Source organism: Anguilla rostrata, chromosome 12 (assembly GCF_018555375.3).
Source record: "Anguilla rostrata isolate EN2019 chromosome 12, ASM1855537v3, whole genome shotgun sequence".
Taxonomy (NCBI): Eukaryota; Metazoa; Chordata; class Actinopteri; order Anguilliformes; family Anguillidae; genus Anguilla; species Anguilla rostrata.
Genome location: NC_057944.1, coordinates 34,405,653 through 34,425,888, shown reverse-complemented (window position 1 = coordinate 34,425,888; position 20,236 = coordinate 34,405,653). Strand labels below are relative to the sequence as shown.

Here is a 20,236-nt window from a genome sequence, read left to right as displayed (position 1 = left end):
ACAGGACAGAAATGCTGTTTTTCTACTTCTTCTTCTTCTCTAATCACTTTGCTGCATATGGGAACAATCAGATAAATATATGTATATAAGTATCTGTGATTCTTAAAGCGACAGAACTGAGCCACAGCATCAGTGAAATCGGTACTGAATGATTAAAAAAAAAGATCATTATCATCATAGCTTTTATACTACCATGCTTTTTTTTTCTTTGGTTGTATTTCACCTTGAAACTCTTTATAAGCTCTGAAGATTTCTGCTGGAAATGAGAAATCAGAGGTTGCTTCGTAACGTTGAACAAAAACAGAAAATATAATACTCATATGGTCACTTACAAATGAGTGATCTGAATGTGTAGGCTAGATTTGGACTATATTATACGTTTTGCAGATGCTGTCAGACTAGGTTGCACACTGCATTGATGTCAAAACTATTGCTTAGGCTTAATGAATAAATGGAACGGAGCTTGGAGTTCATATTAAATAAGCTTTTATAGATGCATGTTTTAGCATAAAAGCATACAACTCCAGGCAGAAGACACACTAGCAGGACAATTCTGGTAACATCAGAAGGACAGCAGTACAGAAGTTCAAATGGAACTGAATTGCAAATGGAACTGAATTGCAAATGAAGTCTAAAATATTCCACAAAACACTCAGGGGAAACTGATTGGCGTAGCTAAAAAGGGGTCATCAGAGTCAGCTGCCATCTTTGATGAAAAGTGGAACGAATTCAGTTAGCCTACAATTCTGTGCTATTACAATCTATCTTTTGTCTCCTCCCCCCCCCCCCCCCCTATAATTATGGCACAAAAAATCCATGAAAGTAAATTGTATGTTTTCTATTACTTTATTCAAATTTACTGAAGAAATAGAATTCTCACATGTAATGTGCTGCAGCCACACCTCCAGATTCCAAGGACCATATACCAGATGTATTTCTCGCATATCTTCTTTGTTTGGAAATGGCATACTACTGAATCACATCAAAACATTTTTTTTTAGACAGGGTTTTTTATAAATGGGGCCCCTCTTGTGACATTGTATATGCTGCAACTGCAAGATGACAGCGGAAACAGCACCTTCATCATTGCATAGGATGAGTAGCGTGGTGTGTCCTCTTGATGGCTTGTAATTAATAACGCCCACCGCGGGAGCATTACCAGACAATATATAATTACGTGTACAAGACAGCCGTGCATCAATACGGTGCTTAGCGACTATCCAATTAATCCATGTCGCGGTAGATTATTGTACACAATGGACATCATATATAATGAAGTCTCGTTTCACGTCCATCAGTTTTATACGGCGTTTAATAAATTGGAGCTCTGGCCATGGGATGGCACTGTTGCTTCACAGACGTGAAATCTCGGGGCTCAAAACGAAGTTACCGCGGTGGATCTTTCTGACGAATGAGGGTGCTGCACATCGTCGGAAACGAGCTGGCGGACTCAAAAAGGTCATGGAATATATAATTTGCAATTTTTTAAAATTAATAAGGAATATTTTTGTTTCTGTTGATCCCCTTTCCATTCAAAGTACTTACTCTTAAGTTGCATGTTATTTTGAGAGCGCACCTCCAATGTTCCAACAGAGCAGAGCAATCAATATTTAATCAAATTGTGTCTGGGTGTACCTTATATTATTGAAATGGCACAACAGTAGCAATATATCTTCATTGATGTACTCAGACAGCATGTCTTTTGTCAGATCAGAGTAACTCGGCAGTCGCAGTCACGCTTCTTTTGTTTGTTCCTCGTGCGTGCGCCCCGGATTGATTTCGGTTGTGTTCTCCGCGTCTCCCTCCATCGATTAAATCATGAAGACTCTTAACTTTGCCGAACGGGACAGCGCATGAGCGATGGGATTTGCTCGTCCATATGACGAGGAAGACTTCAGAAGGCCAATCATTTCGAGAGAAGGTTGGATCAAGTGACTTCCAGCTTCGCCTGGTTAATTTTCAAAATCTCGACAAAAATAAATAAATAAAATAAAAGTAAATAAATAACGTGCCACTATCCACCTGCCGTAAAGTGGATGACGTAGAACGCTCTATATGAAAGCCAGTTTTCTCAATAAAGCATTTTTTTTTTTGTCGGAAACTGTCAAACAAACTAAACACTACGGAAGTGCAATTTAAACTACGATTAATTGGAAGCCATTCACATGTAGCATGCTTCAAATGAGTGCTTTTGTTAAATTGACAAGACATGGTGAGGAAAATGTCAAAAACGTCAACTGACCAACCCCATAAATCAATATGAAAGCAAAGGAAATTCAGCCTCCTCGACTGAAAATGCCGGCGTCGTCAACACAGGTGACTTCTGCAACAGACGAGTCCCCCATTTTCTACCTGTCTCTTGTCTCAGGTGGACGCGACTGACATAATGATGAAGGCTGGGGCCATGAGCTTGTCTATTTTTTCTTCGTAATTTGAATAAATTGACCGGAAAAGATATTTTCTCATGAAACCAAGGTTTATGTTGCATGGCGGTCTGTGGGCACTGTTGAGAACCCTTGAGGGGAAGAGTATTTCGAGATTTATTAGTTGTCCTACTTCCTTCCACATCAGTCGAACGTTTGGAAAGGACTTTTCAGTTCGTTTATTTTTGAATTTGTAGATACAGCCATCAGTGAAAAGCCCATGACAGTAAAATGAGTACATAGTCATATAACAGGGTACAAAACAGCCGAAAACGCCAGCGACTGAGTGTACAACACTAGGTCTTTTTGGCGTTCATAGGTTTTTTGTGTAATCTTCCATTAAAGTGCATGATTTATTTTAAAAAATATCCAAAAAAATGGTTTTGATGCTTAGATTTTGTCGACATTGGGGGGGGGGGGTGGGGGGCGGAAACCGCCATGAGCCATTCATGACAGTATGTATGAACCTCATAACTCAGCACACTGTCTTTGGTCTGGGGTCACGGGAGACTTGTGTTGGACATGGTTCATATGGTGTACTGTCCACTACAAGGTCACAGCTCATCCTTAAAAACGGTTCAACCCACTGTGACGAAAAAGCGCGAGCACCGTCCTGTGATTTTATATCTGCCCATCCGGACGTCCTACTTCAGTGCGATTTATGTAGCTTGCTGTTTACAACATGCAGATGCATGTAGATCCATTTATGGAGGCAAAGTCCGTGCCTTAACATGAGGGCACAGCATGGGCGTCTCTCCTCCATAGTGAGACCCTGAAAACCATTTCTTTCCTGCATTCTCTATGCAGATGGAAAAACAAGACTGCAGGTCATTCGCTGACCAGAAGAGGCACTATTGAATAATGAGATGGGGGAGAATACCCTGCTGACAATACTACCCCTGGGAGATTCTATTTACAAGAATGTCCTACTGCTATTGATAAGAACTGTTTACTACATGGCTCCAGACTGTAACCTCTGACCTCTTAATTGGCATACGTCTGATTGGCTGGGAGCACAGTGACTCATCAGATTTGGCTGCACTCAGTGGGTAAGTGAATGAATGCTTTTGTTTTCTTGTCCTCTCAGCTCTTTTTTCTTTCTTTCACATAGTTTAGAAATAACAATTTATTTTATTTTTTGGATTTCTACATAAGACCACACGATAGTGTTCGGGAGCTGTTGTCTCTAGAATAAAATTATTTACTACTTGTGTATGTTTGAATAGTAATACTGTGTTGCCAATATTGATGGTGACTGAAGCGCGGTTCCTCGGACTATACGTGTCATCTCTGAAAAACACTTTAATATCTACATAGCTGTGGATAGCGGTTAGATTTGTTTACCTTGTCAAAACGACGATGGTATTAGACGAAGTGTGTTTTACTTTTAAGTGAATGAGTGCTCTTGGCTATTAGACAGGCCACTGGTGTTTATGCTGTCAGGACTGCAGTGATATAGATACAGTGCGTTTTACTTCTGAACATGGGCGCTCAGCCATTAGGCAGCTCCTGGCTGCTTTATGCAAGGGTCCGTTATCCCCAGGCCAACAAGCGCAGTCGAGAACTAAAGACATTCAAAAGAGATTTGTTCTGCTGTTAACAGACCTGCCTGCAGGGTTTTGGGGGCGATGACTGAAATTTAAGGAACTGGGTCTCTCTCTCTCTTTCTCTGATGACGAGTTGATGATAATAACTGATGGAACCCATTGTTGGAAATGGTGATTAGTGAATTGCTCTTCAGATTCATTAAAAAGTGACCATATTAACAATGAGACAATGCCGTGGGGAGTCATGGCACGATAGACGGTGATTTTTGCCTGACAATCCTCAGAAGTGTTCTACCTGAAAGTAATTATGTTCTTTGAGGCAAAAAAGAAGATAAAAAAACAACAGTTTTTTTTCAGAAATACATGCTTATGTAAATTATGTGAAACTGAATGTCCCAGTTTGCTGCTTTAAAGTGGTTTAATTTGGTGTCGTTTGTGCGCATTTTTAAAGGGATTCAGTAATGGATTTGAGATTAGAGACTGACTAAGTAGGACTCGGTGGCCATTTTAAAAACCATAGAATAAACTGTACTACTGGAGAGCCAGTCATTTTAAAATAAAATAAAATAAAATACAGGTCACACAGTACTACAGGAGAGGCAGTAATGATTTAAAATAAAAACACTGGTTCACAGTGCTAGAGGAGAGCCAGTGATTATTTTAAAAACACAGGTTACACAGTACTACATGGGAGCTAGCACTAATCAGAGGAAGTCCACATGAGGGCCTGTCCATTGCTGGGAGGAACAAATGCAGCGGCAATCTAAATTTAGCATGGAATAGCTTGCCAGGCCATGTAGTAGAAGAGACAGAGACCAAAGGGTGCTCAAGTCCAGTTTTGATGCAGTGCTACCATACCTTAGTGTTTATACACAGTAAAATGTTCGGTGTTAAATCAACTCAATTGGACCATATCTACCCCATTAGAGTCAAATTAACACTGCATTTTACTGTCAAGGTAAATGGCCAGCACGGAAGTGCCGAATGGTCTGTTCTCATCCATTACATGTTCTTCTCATGTTCCTTTGATAACCATAAGGTGCCACGGCTGGGTGTATACCCTCGTTACCTCAGGCAATGCCAGTCCTGCAGCCTCCCAACACTGACGATTCTCGGCCATTGCTGGGTAAGGTCATAGCCGAGGGCAGAGCCTGCGGTGATTGTACCGGTCCGCGCTGACGGGCGTATAGCTTTTACTGACCAAGGATTTCGGCAGGCCCCGTATTTCATTCCACTCTCAAAGAAAAGTGGCTTTCTGCTGGCGCGTATTTTAACGTTTCCCCCCAGTAATGCCTCAAAAGGGGGGATTTTAGAAGTCTGAGCGGGCCGCGTCCGGAGGGACCCGGTTTTTCCCGCGACGCAGTCGAGTCGCGGATTCGCTGGAACATCGTTAACGGATTCATGGATTTATTAGGCGGTTCCAGAAATGTCAACAAGCCTCAGCTGCATTTCTATTTCTGTCTCTTATTCGCGGCTTTGGGTTCGAAAAGCACGCTGGATGCGTTCTCTCTCTCTCTCTCTCTCTCTCTCTCTCTCTCTCTCTCTCTCTCTCTCTCTCTCTCTCCAGACACAATTACTGTGGCCACTTTGTGGGATTTGGGTGAATGTGATTACGCGATTTAAAATCTGCCTGTGCCAAGACTCATAAATAGGGGGAAAGAACATGAGAAAATGCTCCTCGATCACAAGAGGATGGTGCTGTTCCGGCTTTTGATGCCTGGCCCAGAACGTCCGTGGCAGCTTTTTGAACATTCAAAAGGTTTAAAAAAAAAAATAAATAAATAAATAAAAATTACTAAAAAAAAACTCCCAAACAGCACAACACAAGGAGCGGGGAGGGGGTCTCACTAGGCAGGCGAGTCTATTTTTCATTTTGTGGAATCAGTAAAGCGATAGAATTTTAATAAAGAGCTTGGATTTCGCTCTATTCATTTCCAAGCACAGCTGGATTAGCTCTCGTGGACTGACTGCATTGATCCTTGGAACAGCCGTCCCTCAGCTTTTCTATGTGTTTGGAGGAGAACCTACCATCCGTCTGTCTTAGGTTGGATTGGTATCCTTTCCACCCATCCATGCTTCCTCATTGGGGAGGCGGGAGGGGTGGGGAGGGCAAGGGGGGGTGGCTAACTCTAAGCCCAATGGAAGCTGCCCGGTGAAGGGTACACAAAGAATCTTGTTTTTTTTGTGTTTCAGTTGAGGCAGGAGGTTCCTGTTTGGAGGATGCGTTTTCACGAGGCCAAAAGTGGGTTCAGCTGCGAGATGCCAGCTAAGTCCAGCCAATCACTGTATTTGCCGTGGAGATCAAAATCTTTTGATTGGTTCACACAAGCTGTTTATTGAGATTGCTCCTCCCATTGCCAGGTTCATGGTACTTTGCTTCCTCGTCATTATTACAGGAATGGGAAAGGGAAAATTTCCCCAGGCTCACCATAAAGAGGCTGCAAGCACAGAAAACGGTGTGTGTGAGAGAGCGAGAGGGAGGGTGGGGAGGGGGGGGAAAGAGAGAGAGAGAGACCTGAATATTATGTTGGACCCTGCTACAGTTGCCTTGGCTACCTCTTCCACATTCTGAAAAGCTTTCTTGGTGACTCAAGTGAGGTAGATAGTGGGGTGTTAGCAGTAGCTGGAGAATTAATGGAATCTTCTGTGTGTGTGTGTGTGCATGTATGCGCGCGCGCGCACGTGCGCGTGTGTTCAGATGCTGCACTCAACATACACATCGCTCACTCTTTCGCAAGAAAAAAAAATGCTAATGAAAGAATTGTGCCAAAAAGACATGACATTTCTGCAAAAAATATCACCTCATTGGCTGTTTTATAGTCCGCTGAGAAGCCAGCACAGGATTTGTATTTGAATGGAAATCGTCACGGTCACTGTATTGTGTGGGGGCAGAATAAAGCTGGGGGGGGACAGATAGCCTGTGGATACGCATGTCCAATACAGACCAAGGTTCCACAAGGAAATCAGGCGTTTGAAGTCGTGGGCTTTTCAAGGAGCAGTCAGGTGAACATGTATGGGTGAGAGAAGGTTTGTAATGCCTTTGCACACAAATGAGGCCTTCTCCGGCCCAGTGAGATGGGCCAGCTGTGCCATGGCCTGGAGAAAGAAGTAAATTAAATACGACGTGACAGGCAGAAATGAGCCAAATTGAACCGCCAATCCCGGTGGGTGAAACATGCCATTATTTCTGTGGGAAACCAAAACAAAAAAAAAAATCATGAAAGCATGAATCAGAATGCAGAAAGATTAAGCAGGTGGGTGGTCAATACTGCTGAGAGCAGAAAAAAAACTGCAGTGAATTAAATTTGAACAACTATTCTCCACTTGTGCCATTTCTGTTACATAATAATTATTGTTTCATATTACATTATATATTATTTTCATTTATATATATATATATATATATATATATATATATATATATATATATAGTAATTTTACAGCACCTGAGCTATGACCAGTTTGAGAAAAAAAATAGTTAGAAATGATTAATAACAACAGCCACAATTATTATTATCATTATTATAAGATTGTATTTATTCAGCATAAGTGAATGTGAAGAAACCTACTTCAACCACTCTCTCTTCCATCCAGATTCATCATGTCAAACCAATTAATCCAGACTGCAGATTTCAGTTTAAGATTTGGCTTTGCCTTAAAATTAAAACAACATTATGTAATAATGTAAATATTTACATCATTGTTTTAATTTCAAGGCAAAGCCAAATCTTAAACTGAAACACTGACTTGAAATCTGCAGTCTGGATTAATTGGTTTAACATGATGAATCTGGATGGAAGAAAGAGTGGTTCAAGTTTCTTCACAATCACTTATGCTGAATAAATACAATCGTATAATAATAATAATAATAATTGTTGTTATTAATAATAATATTGTTGTTATTAATAAATTATTATTATTATTGTTGTGATTATGATTATTATTATTGTTAGAACAGTGTTCTACTTTTAAAAGGGTGGCAGGGCAAGGTCAACCGTAGCATCTCCCGTCAAAGCACTGTGCGAGAGGTCTGCCATAAAAACACAGATTTTCTACGAACGCTTCTTCATAAGCCTCATTGAGAAGGGATCTTCAGATAATGAACCGGACACAATACAAAAAAAGAAGAAGAAAACTCATTTAGGTCCAGTCTGTGCATCTGCTGCTGTTTGTTACATTTAAGCCCCGTCTGCTTTAAAGCTACATTTACGTGTTGAAGTGAAGATTTATTTTCAGTGGACGCCATGTAGCGAGACCCTGTAGCCTATCTCGGCTCATCGCAACTGAAATGAACTGAAAATAATTTATATGAATTTCGCAACTTGATGAGAGCCAGCAAGCGAGTTAAATGAGGCCGTTCAAAAGAAGGCAGAAAAACTTTTAAAAAAGGTTCTATTAAAACCGTTCTTAAGATAGACCTGCTTGTGAGTAAAACAAAGGAAGTGAAAGTCATTATCGCGTCTGTGAAGCGCACGTCCGCCTCCTGCTATCTCATTCCCTTCTCTCCCTGCGTCGCTGTCTTTCGTGTTGTATAATCAGGTGACTTGTTTCTGCCCGAGCCCAGCGGACGCCTTCCCTGCCTGCAGGCGATGACGAACAGGGTCAGAAGTGCCGACTTTATGATCGGAGTTTACATATCCCAGCATCCCCTTTGGAAGAGTAACGGTCACTCGGGCCTGGAATGTGGCTGGCTGGTGCTGTAGTTCTCTGTGGTTCGCTGAGGTACTGTTGCAGTAAGTGCTGCTTGCTGAAGCCTCCCTTTTATTTTATAGCTTGGAAGAACTCCTGGCATTTTTCTCGTCTTATGGTTTATGATGGCGTTCAGATCAAATCAAATCAATTTTATTTGTGTAGCACTTTTTACAGAGGACTGTCACAAGATGAGTTACAGAAGGAAAATTGGGAAAAGACAAGTCTTGAACTCCCCAAAAAACAAGCAGTGTGGTAAAAAGAGTGTGCGAGAGAGTGTGTCAGAATGTGTTGGAGTGTGAGTGTGTGTTCGTGTGTGCATCCGTGCGTGCGTGCATGTGTGCGCGTTTGTGCATTAGCTGGTTCTGCTATCCTTTCTGCATCAACAGCGGATATAACGATACTCGCCGAGTGTCGAACTCGGGCCTTCTCGTGCACTATCCAGGCTTTTCACGAAGCACTGCCGTGATCTGAATCTCCCTCGGGAAGCGACCAATTATCGAGTGAAATGAAGCGATGCTCGATACGTGATCTCACACACGCACACAAAACACGCGGTGGTCCTTATCTCCCTGCCCTCGGACTGGGTTGTCGTTGCTCTACCTCTCCTGCGCGTTAGTTAACTGCCAGAGAAGATGTGGAAGAGAACCGACAGTTTGATGCTGAAAAGGACGCTTTCTCTAGCGATCGCTCCTGGGCATAAATAACAACGGCTGTATCACGTCCGTCTGTGTGCCACTTGTCTCGTGTCATTTCGTGACATCTCAAATAAACAGCCAGAGTGAGATGCTAATGTGACAGTTTATTTTTTTTTTATCCTTCCGAAGCCACACTCTTCTGAATATGCAACTTTTTGTGTCTTTGATTCCCCTGCTCAAGTGAGATTATCCACCCATCCATCCATCCATCCATCCATCTATTATCTATACCTGCTTATCCTGAGCAGGCTCGCGGGGGTGCTGGAGCATATCCCAGCATGCATTGGGCGAGAGTAAGTGAGATTATGGTAAATGAAAATATAAGGGAAAAAATATATATCCAAAGAGAGTATATTTTGTACAATAAGTTCTGTCCTGTCTCAAACTTGCCCTGTGAAATCGTTTAAAAAAAATTTTGCATCTTATTTTTTACCTCAGGCTTTCATGCTCGACAGAGACCAGAGAGACTTTGAATGCTGAGCTCAAATCCTGCCCAAATAGAGGATAGGTCTTTGAACTTGACAGATTTAACTGCCAAATTAAAGCATCAGAAAAAGCAAACTGAGACCAGACCATCCTTAAGGGTTTCTTCTAAACACCTTTTAACTTAAACTGTATTCCACTTTCACTTAAAATAATTGAAATTTTTTAGTATTTCTGGACATACCATCTTTTTTGTGTTCAAATTAACTGTAGATTTCAACTGCCAAGCACAAATGCCCCAGGCTTCAAGAAAAGATAGAAATATCTGCTACTTTCATTTAATTTTAAGAATAACACAGGCAATAATAATAAAATTAAATCTCTTTTAGAATTAAAATTAAAGATCTAGAAAAAGAGCTGTACTTATATTATGGGGTACTGATATTGAATATAACTGCATGTTACACATCACAGCATACTTTTTAATAAATGAAAAAGTTCAAATTAATACTTTCACATTCATTTAATGCCCAAAGGGGAAAAAAAGAACACGTGATTGAATGGTGGCCACCACTACACCGTAGCAACAATCGGCATCAGTGGAATGAGTTGAACATCAGGACTAACTTGGCGGTGTAGTCTTTCCATTCACAGGTGGCTAAAAATAAGGCTACAAGCAGAGAGGCCCATTTCAGGAAGTGCCCTAGGAGGCCCTTTGGAGCGTTTGGGATTCTTCGTGTCCCGGGGCAACCGATACGGTGTGGTGGTGAGCGAGGGGAACATACTCAGCGGGCACGGCATGCCTCTCTATTCAACCGTGCAGGAACGAAGTCTTAAAAATAAAAGTTTAAAAACATCTGTGAGCGAAGGAGGAGACGTCGGCCAGCCAATCAAAGACAGGGGTGATACACACTCATTAGACCACTGCTCCCCTTATTGGTTAGCTTCACAAGAGGTTTGTCTTTTATGAGAAAAATGAACTTTATACAAGGTATTTCAAACAGCAGGGTACGAAGGCATACACACGTCCAGGGCATGACTATTTTTATTTAGATCCTGTCAGAGCAGCACAATTTAATTATAATCCTACAACACAAATGCCAATGGCTCTATTAAAATTACAGGCTGAAATATGACAGTTTAACCTATTTGAATTTTGAATGAAAAAAAAAAAAAACGGCTGCAGCGTTTTATTAAATTAGGGTTTCCTGAAACTTGTTCCTGGGGACCCCTGTGTATACACACGTTTTGTGCCAGCCAGGTCTGTCATTAGTTAGGTAATTGAGAATATCAGAGACCATTTAGAAGGTTCCCCGATTTTGATTAATTCAAAATGCAGATTGAGCCCGTTGTCATTTACTTTTCTAAGTCTTGGTTCGTCACGGCCAGATGGCGGCTCTCGGTTAGCAGGTGTCACCACTCCGCTGTAATTTGGCCTGTCAGTCAATCAATAATTGAATCATTCGGTCAATCAGGCGTGCTGCTTATTACACATTTCACCTCAGTTAGCGGCTCGTTACCCTCTGGAGCCGACCGTTTCGGCTGAACCACTGGTCTGCGTTCGCCGGGGTCCCCCCGTGCTGAGTTTGGGAGTGCTGCGTTGTGTCACGCGAAGGAACGCGCGGTGCCAGGGAGGAAGATGGCGTGAGATTTTTCACACGATAGCAGGAGCACTGGGGAAAAGGAACAATCCCACTGGGTGGGGCAGGCTACTGGCCTCACTTCTGAAAACTCAAGTTTTAGAGCAGGGGTGGGCAGTTCCGGTCCTGGGGGGGTCAGTGTGTGTGCAGGTTTTTGTCTCCATCCACCGATTGCCCTGGCTAAAGGAGCTAATTGGCTGTGTTCATCAAAGCTGGGTTCACTCGTAGATTAGACCACAGTGAAACCACAATGAACTTTACTTCATAAAGGGACACAAGAACAAGTCTTCAGCTGCCATTCATGTGCTTATCCAGAAAGGCAGCTAAAACGACATATGGCAGGAATGTTGGGGCTAAATGATTAGAGTAATTAAGGCCAGAGGTTGGCGTGAGAAGCAGAAACAGGTACGGCCCTCGTCGCCCACCTCCGTTCTAGAAGCTCAGAATATGCCTGCACCTGGGTCTAAGGCTCCCGGCTGGCTGACTCAGCCGAGGAGCCATTTCTGAGTGCAGTGAGGGATGCCTGATTAAACCTTGACTGTGCCAGTGCTGGCCATGGCCAGATATTCTGCAGGATAACATCCTCAGGTGGGGAAGGGTTTCATTTGGCTGGGTATTCCCTCCTGCATCCCAAAATAGTGTTCGCCCCTTCCAAACTGCTGGTGATTCTTAAATGGGGCAGGTCTGGAATAATGATTGGCTCCTTCTGTCGTATAACATTATAGATAAAATAAAAGTCATATGTCTGCCTGTGACACACAATGTGTGTACTCTAATGGACAGAGAAGCCAGGTGTTGGTCTCTGGGTTCTATCACCTGAGGGTTGAAGGCGTTTGCACTAGCACAGTGGATTACCAGGCGAACACATAATATGCACTCTGTCTAGACTGGTGTCTGAATGCGAGACAGGCTCAATAGAATAATCATTTCTGATCATGGGGAAGGGAAGGGGGGGGGGCATGTGCCTCTGAATCCTTAGTGATGGGTGGCAGCTATCAAAGGGCCATTTGTATGTATCTGTACGGAACATCATTTCTGGGGCCGTTAGTGAGCTTGGTGTGTTTATGGGAAGATTGAGCAGTGATGACACTTTGATGAAATGAGATGGGTTCCTGATTGAAACGGCAGAGAGTCCCAGTGTGGCTTGTTACTGCATCACACATTGGATCCCCCCCTCCCCCCCCAACTCCATCTCCCATCCTCCATCTCTCAATCCCACAACCCCCCCCTCCCCCCCCACTGCATTCCCCCCCCCCAGCCGCAGGTGGGGGAGGGGGGCTCACAGTCCCTTGAGTGCTGGCTATCTCCAGTGCGCTGTGCTGTGTGTGTCTGTCTCTTAGCATCTGAATGGAGAGGTCCCTCCCCCATCTCTTTGCAAAGAAGGGATCTGCTGCCCTGACCTTCCATGAACGCAAGCAGGCCAGTGTGTGTGTTTGACAGCCCAGTAACCAGCAGACCAGCAGGCCAGGCTCTGTGCAACATGAAAGTGGTGTCTGCTCCTACAGTGGGATAAAAACCTGGGATAATGCAGGGCTCGGCAGCTGGCTGGCCAGAGAATAACAGGCTCACAGGATTGCCAAAATAAGGAGGCAAAATAAGAGGTAATGTGATTATGGAGAAGCCTGCTCAAGGTCTATCGTTTGATCTACTGGGCTACATTACCCTTATGAAAAGTAGAATATATTTTGCAACACTTTCAACACTTCGGCCCATTTATCAAATATACAGAAAGATATACAAACCATTGCCACTTTCAGATATTGCAATCTATATAATTTAAAATACATTATCCTTTAACCTTTTGCAGGGTATGTTTTTTTTTGTGGAATGTTTTGGAATGTGTTCTAGAACTCCGCTGCTTGCACTTCATTCCCAGTTGTGATTGTGACATCAGCAATAGAATGTTCAGTTAGGAACATTCTAATCACATGATCTCACACCTTAATGGGTTAAATCCTTACTCTTTATTCTTGGGTCCATGTTTTTACAGTATACGGCAGTGGATTCCATTTCCTCATTGGGGTATCTGAGATGGAGGTGTTGGTACTAAAACTTCAGGATTGGGTGTCCTCCTGTTATTAACACCTCAGACATGGCTGCAGCTGGACTGGGTGTGCCTGGACCCAACAAATCTCTCGGGGGACGGGATCCTCGGCTCACAGACATGGGGACCAAGTGGCCGATGCACATGAACAGGGTGAGCGAGGCTCGTCTGTTTTCTCATCGTGGGAGCTGCCGTGGAATCATTGAGCTACAGCTAGAACGGATGAGCTTTCCAACAACAGAGCATCTGTCCCTGGAGCTCGCATAGTGAGTCTGAACTGAGCTGTCCAGTCTGGGACATGCAGTGAGTGTCGGGATGTTTTATGCACAGATCAACCATTTTGAATAGGCATCGCCTTATAAGCCCTGCGTTTGCCACTCTCTGTGGACATTTAGCATAGCCGTGAGAACTCTCGGGACTGCAGATCTGTTTGATTTGAGCCTTTTTCGCCTCTGCATTTCTGCACTTGTGTTAATTTTTTGAAAGCCATGGAAAAAAAAATACACACAAATCGCTGCCGAGTTTTTGTCAGTTGTCAGGTGTTATGGTCGCTTTCTGGACACCTCTGGGACACGAAAAGCCTTAACAGAGGCTTATAATGCCAGGTCAGCTCTTGGCTGTCAGTCAGTGGCCGTGGCAGCTGCGTTGCAAAGCACTTCAACGTCGGAGACTTTCTGGCACCACTCAGCCTTTCCTGGGTTTATGAAGCGGTCTTAATGGGTTTTCCACAGCACCTGACCCCACCCCACAATGCATCTACCCTTCACTACTCCCAGAAGAGGACATCGTCTGACGTGCGGCTTATTTTGGATAGGGGAGAGTAGCGCCATTATCATTTTGATGATTGCAGAATCATAATAAAAAATGGCCATAACTCTCCGGTCACGCAGTAAATGTCCGTTATGTTAATGGCGTGAATATTTCCTTATTAGCAGCAGGGAAAATGTGCTGAGCCTCTGGATTGAGTCACCCCGCCCCCCCCCCCCCAATGTGCCTAATGGATGTGATTAGGTTCTCCTCGCTGATCCTCATGCATTAAACATGACTGGTGCCCCACGACACGTTATTTAATGCGTCGTGTGTTGGATGGAATGCAACGTGATCCTCACCTTCTCCGGGGGGGGGTGGGGGGCAGTTTGGTGTCGCCCTCACCTTCTCCGGGGGGGGGGTCACCCTCACCTTCTGCAAGGGGGTCACCCGCCTGCCGGCTCGCTCGCTCCCCGTCGCAAAATAAACTCTGTTTCCCAGAATTCTCTGCACCATTTGCCAAGAGAGAGGGGGCACTCGAGGAGCGCACGTCCCTTGAATGGGCCTTGCAGAATGATCCGTGGCCATTGGTGGGCACTGACCATAAGACATGTCCCTGTATGTCCTGTTAATTCATTAAAGTTGGTGGATATTGAATTTCTAAAAAAGTGCAGTCCATCTTTGAGAGTCAGTAATGCACCTCAACACAAGAAGCAACTTCTTGAGAGAGAGTTTATGTTTTGTTATATTTTGACGGCCAAATGTTTTCGATCCCCTTTAAAATCCTTTGATGAATTCAGTGTCCATTACAGAGAAAACTTCCATTCACATAAAATGGCAACCAGTTCAAGGAGAGAGGAGGCAAAAGTTCAGTAAATTAATTATAAAAGCAAAAGGTTTTAAATACCCACTGATTAACATGCCTATTATTAACGTAATAGAGAGAACCAAAGTGAAGAGTTTGGCTATTAACAAATACCATGTAAAGAATTCAGAGAGATGAGAAGGCAGGAAGCTTTATTAAATTTTTAATGGGGTCACCTGCATGGAGACTGGGGCGCAGTAGTGAGTACAGAGTCTATTTCCATGGCAGCGTGCCATGCAATGCCACAAAGTCCCCAAGGAGCCCCAAACCCTTTTCTGCACCACCGCTGCCTCTCTTAATGATGCTCCTGCTTAGCTAGCCGTGCTTCTCAGGAGAGCAAACCCTGACCTGGCCATATACCGCCATGATTAATTACAGCTCATAATGACTGCTGGGATTTTCCACACTGCCGGTCTCTGCCACAATATGAACCACACCTTGATTCCACACCAACCCCCCCCCCCGAAAACACACCCCACCCTCTTCTCAGAGTTTCTTACACCATGTGCTTCAAGCATAGACAATGTGACCATCTCAGTTATCCTTGGGGGGGGAGGAGCCTGCAGGGGAATATTTACAATAACAAAACCCAGGTCAGGTTATACCAACAAGACCCATATGTGATGCGTTATCAGATTGGTTTGCTTTGAAGAGGAAGATCCCTTAAGCAGTTCACTTCATTTGTCTTTAAATAGCAGGAAAATATGAAAGAAAAGTGCATTAATAAGTTTGCTGTATTAATTTACTGGGCACAAAGCTTGGTACGTCTAATCAAACTATTTCCCTGGGGTGCGTTTTTAAAACAATTACAGTTAAATGGGCCAGGAAATGTAGTGTGGTTGTGGTTGTTCACTGCTCAACGGTGGGATGAGAGATCGCAACTGATTTTGCCCTGGAAAGAGGGCGATCGTCCTCTATTCTGTGGCTCAGTTGTCATTTACACCTTGTGATGGAAACAGAATGTTCAGCAAATGGAACCGTTTAGAAACATGAAAGAAAAACCGGAGCAGAAGCCTACGGTAATCATAACACGCTCAGTCGACCGGCAGCGTTTTTTTTGTGCCCTTTGGGCAAACACAAAAAAACGTATTTTTCCACACCAGCCTTTCTTCAGAAAGCTCCCTCGTGCTACAGTCAATGCGCTGCACTGCTGGAGAGTGCCACCTCATGTGTTTGGACATGTGGTTCCCTGCCCAGTCTGAGTCATGTTGCTTTAGCGACTGCATTAAGCGGGGAGGTGATAATAAAGAGGAATTGCCAGTGGTGGGAAAATAAATGCATGATGAAACAGCCCAGCAAAGCACGAAATAGATTTTTAAGAAGCTGTTCCTTCCCCCATACCGCCTAAGGGCTTTCATACCCTTAAGGGATTTTGGTTTATTTATTTATTTATTTATTTGTGGGATAGGTTCACAGAAAAGCTGGCAGATCAGGATTCATAAAGGATCACTGGTCACCTCTGCTGACCCCTTGGGGATAAGGCAGCAGTGATGCTGGCCTAGAGCTCAGCATCATTACGGTACGAGAACCTGCTCCAGTACCGGGGCCACCGAGGGGTTTGACAGCAGCAACCGAATATTCCGGGCGAGCTGCTGGGGATTACAACCTGACACCGTTTCCACTCCGTTAAATCGCCCCGAACAGCATGGAGATGATGTCTGTAATGTGCAGACATCGGGAGCACGCCACCATCGCAGAGCGTTCGAGCAAAGCAGCGCAGTGTGCAGGAAACCACCGTGCAACTGCGTAATTAAAACAGGGGGCGTTACCCTCCGGTAGCAGAATCATTACCGGAAACATTAATAACGAGGGTGGGTGGGGGTGTGAGTTACACACACACAAAGTTCAAGTAATTAATAATCCGTATTTTTTAATTTTATTTTAAAATGCAATTATAAAGCGAGTGGGTTTTCCAATACGGTTGTGCTCTCATCCTTCATGGCAAACCCAGATCATGTGCCAAGTCTGCGGACTTTGATGAATGAATCCATCCACCCTCCCACAGCCCCCATCTTTGGAGCAGAAATAGTTCAGTTATTTAAACTAAATCAGAGAACAGAGTGCAGCCATCAGGCCATGACAGATGTTAAAATAACCAAAGCAGCTGTATCTTTCTCTCTTTTTCATTACCACCATTTCTTCTGAATGGAGAACTTCGGTCTTTCATTCATTTAAACAGTGTATAATAAATCTGCTGGCACGAGCTGTTTTTATTTGGAGCCTTGATTGGCAGCTCAGTTGTGTCACTCTCCTTCGGGAACTCAGGAAAATGTACTTTAATAACCTAGCGGTCTTCTTCTCTTTCTTCATCGCTTTCAAAGTTCCTGCTTACCATACCGGACGCCCACCTTTCTCATTCAGCCTCGCGCTCAGAGCTAATTCAGCCTCGCGCTCAGCGCCAATTCGTCCTGGCCAGCGTCAGCACTGGGTCAAGTCTCTTCTGTGAGCCCGGAAAATTTGAATACTCCGAAACTGCACCGGGCAGCATCCTTTTTATTGTTCTGAAATGTGAACGTCTTCCTTTGGCCCAGAGGTCTTTGGAAAGCTTCTCCACTGATGAAGCTGAACAGTTTTGTGTTCCATTATGGATATCAAAAGGAATCTCTGTATTAAAGATTGTTGAGAAGGGAGAATGTTTGCCCTGAACGGCGATGGGAAAGGGCTTAGATGTTATGGATGTATTATGACTGTAAATAAAACAATACAACAACAAAACTGTCATTCCTAAATCATCGTCCTGAGATAATTTACAGGCAGTGACTTTTACAAACTTGAAAAATATAGCCACAGGATTGCATGAAACTAGAATGCATGCAGCGCTGATTCATACAAATCACTCGTTTTCTGACTGAACACTGCAATCTTAAGCTCTGCCGAACGTCATCATTTCATGTAACCACACCAACGTAAGCAACACGTGTGCACGTGCGCATAGGAGTGACGATGCCCCTCTGTTTATTTTTCAGAACTGGACCAAGGGCGAACTATTTCAATTTTACTCTTCCTTATGCTTTTTATAATGTATTTTCATTTCAAGACATTGTGCATGTGAATAGCAGTAGGCCTACACCACACACACGAGCGCGCGCGCGCGCGCGCACGCACAGTTTACGAAGTTACGAGTTTCCTAGCCTAAACGTTAATGTCCAGTTGTTGCAGCACCGGCTCACCTGTCCCTTTCCGTCTAACGGGACTGTCCTTTCCGACTAACGGGAGAGCCAGTCCTGGCTTTTCCTCAACCCCCCACCTCTACGCTCAGCACGCAGGCGTGGTGAACAGTACCGCAGGCAGGGGGCGGCAACATGGCGGAGAGAGCTGTGTAGCCTTCAGTAGAGCACTGGCGAATGACTACACAGCGAGCATTACTGGCTGACACCCAGAAAGAATCCAGAATTAAAAGGATATCATTGCGTTACGCATTTTTTGGCTAATATTAGTAGTTGCAAGCATAATGTATGTGTATGGTCGTGGAGGAAAAGAGGGAGGATTTTAACGGAAAAGAGGATTTCCCCCGTACTATTCCAGAATTTTCTTTATTTTTTTCTCATTGATGCTTGTGCATAGTCGGTGGTTATAGCTACAGCAGGTGAGATCGGGGCCGCTCCTTTGGATTCGAGTGGAGATGTCGAGCGAGAAGCCGGTTTTAGTGCCGGGTTCGGTATCGCTCTCGGACCGAGAACCTCCCCCGGGTCATGGGCAACAGGGGACAACGGACTCTAATACTACTGAAATGATGGTGTCCGGTTCGGGCTCAATGGTCCTGCCGGCCGGGGTGATCAATCCCTCGGTTCCGATCCGGAATATCAAGATGAAATTCGCCGTTCTCATCGGTCTGATCCAGGTTGGAGAGGTTAGCAACAGAGACATTGTCGAGACGGTTCTGAACCTGGTAAGAAAATCACAGAGCACCTGCATGCGCCAATGAACGAGCTAGCTACACGCTGAGGTTGCTTAGCAAGTCAGCCAGTTAGCAAGCTAGCAAGCTATTTATGTTTTATATTGGGAAAATATAGATAGCTAGCTTGCTACCCGGCCAAGTCAATCACTATAGCTCGTGAACTTGCTATTTACCAAACAATGCTGGTTATGTTTTGATCGGATTGAGATGTTTTTCTCGTGTGGGGGGTTTTGTTAGCTGACACAAAATTAGAAAAACACAAACATACTCGCTGGCTAGCTACCTATTGTGGAAACATCTGAATATTGGTGCTAGCTAGCTGGCTTTAGTACCGTAGTTGGCTAGCCAAAAGATGCATTAAAATTGTCCATTTGTTTGATGTGTTAATGCTTTTACGTTTGGTATCATGCAGTATCTTGTGTGAGGTAGAGTTGTCATTGCAATATCAAATTATGCGTAATTTCGTCAGAAACTGGAATAATGCATTTTATTAATTTTGTTGACTTGGGTTCGTTATCTGAATCCAGTTGTTTGAAAATGATAACATGGGTAATACATAACACAGCAGCTCTGGCTGTAACTGGTATCGCAAAAAAAGGTATGACCATGACTTGTCTTCCGAAGTTTACAAGCTGAGCATCTGTCTGCGGAAAACTGAAAACAGGTTTTTAGGGAGCTATCATACGTAGCCTATACATTCTGCTATGCATTCTCCTCATGCGTTACACAGTAAAGATTCCTGTACATGACCTAGCTATGCAAACTGCTACTTTTGGTCGTCCTGATGCATTGCGTTTGTTTTCAGGTACTTTCACCCAGTAATGTTTTGGACTTCGGAGCTAAACGTATCATAATCGTGTTTCATGCTTGTCCTGCGCCTGGCTTGAGTGTGTTGGTTGAACCCAGAAATCCGTTGCAGGCAAAGATAATGTGTCGTCCAAATTAAATATTACCGTGTGACTTCGTCGGTGCAAACAGTGCAGAAGACTATAATATCGCTTGTCAAGTGCTTCGAGAGGCAGGGTTGTATAAGTTGTTAGATTAATGACTTCAATTCGTCCTCATTATAACGTTATAAGGCAAAGCACAGCACCTTGGTAAAGTGCTCACCCTACCACTACTGCGGATATGCAAGGGTCATTCTCCGAATATACTGCGATTCTGTACTAGGCGGACCGTGTGTGTGTGTGAATGTGTGAAAGCGCATGCTGGCGCGAGTTCATGTTGACAACGATTACCAACACACTACTCAAGAACTACAT

At 43.8% G+C, this 20,236-nt stretch overlaps 1 protein-coding gene and 1 long non-coding RNA gene across 3 annotated transcripts in view; both read left to right on the top strand.

Annotated features, from left to right (window-relative positions):
• The first annotated feature begins 1,229 nt into the window (after positions 1–1,229).
• Positions 1,230–14,343, top strand: LOC135236400 (uncharacterized). Of its 2 annotated transcripts, none has more exons than XR_010324578.1 (4): positions 1,230–1,458; positions 3,231–3,472; positions 12,761–13,021; positions 13,411–14,343. It is a non-coding gene; the product is annotated as an uncharacterized LOC135236400 (long non-coding RNA). The 2 variants fall into 2 exon arrangements; XR_010324577.1 differs by having other exon boundaries at positions 1,231–2,316.
• A 3,987-nt stretch (positions 14,344–18,330) lies between these two features.
• nbeab (neurobeachin b) overlaps positions 18,331–20,236 on the top strand; it is a 316,449-nt gene continuing 314,543 nt past the window's right edge. Inside the window, exon 1 of the mRNA XM_064301505.1 lies at positions 18,331–18,965. Within this exon, the coding sequence (XP_064157575.1) occupies positions 18,699–18,965 (267 nt within the window). The 5' untranslated portion in view covers positions 18,331–18,698. The remainder of the gene's footprint in view (positions 18,966–20,236) is intronic.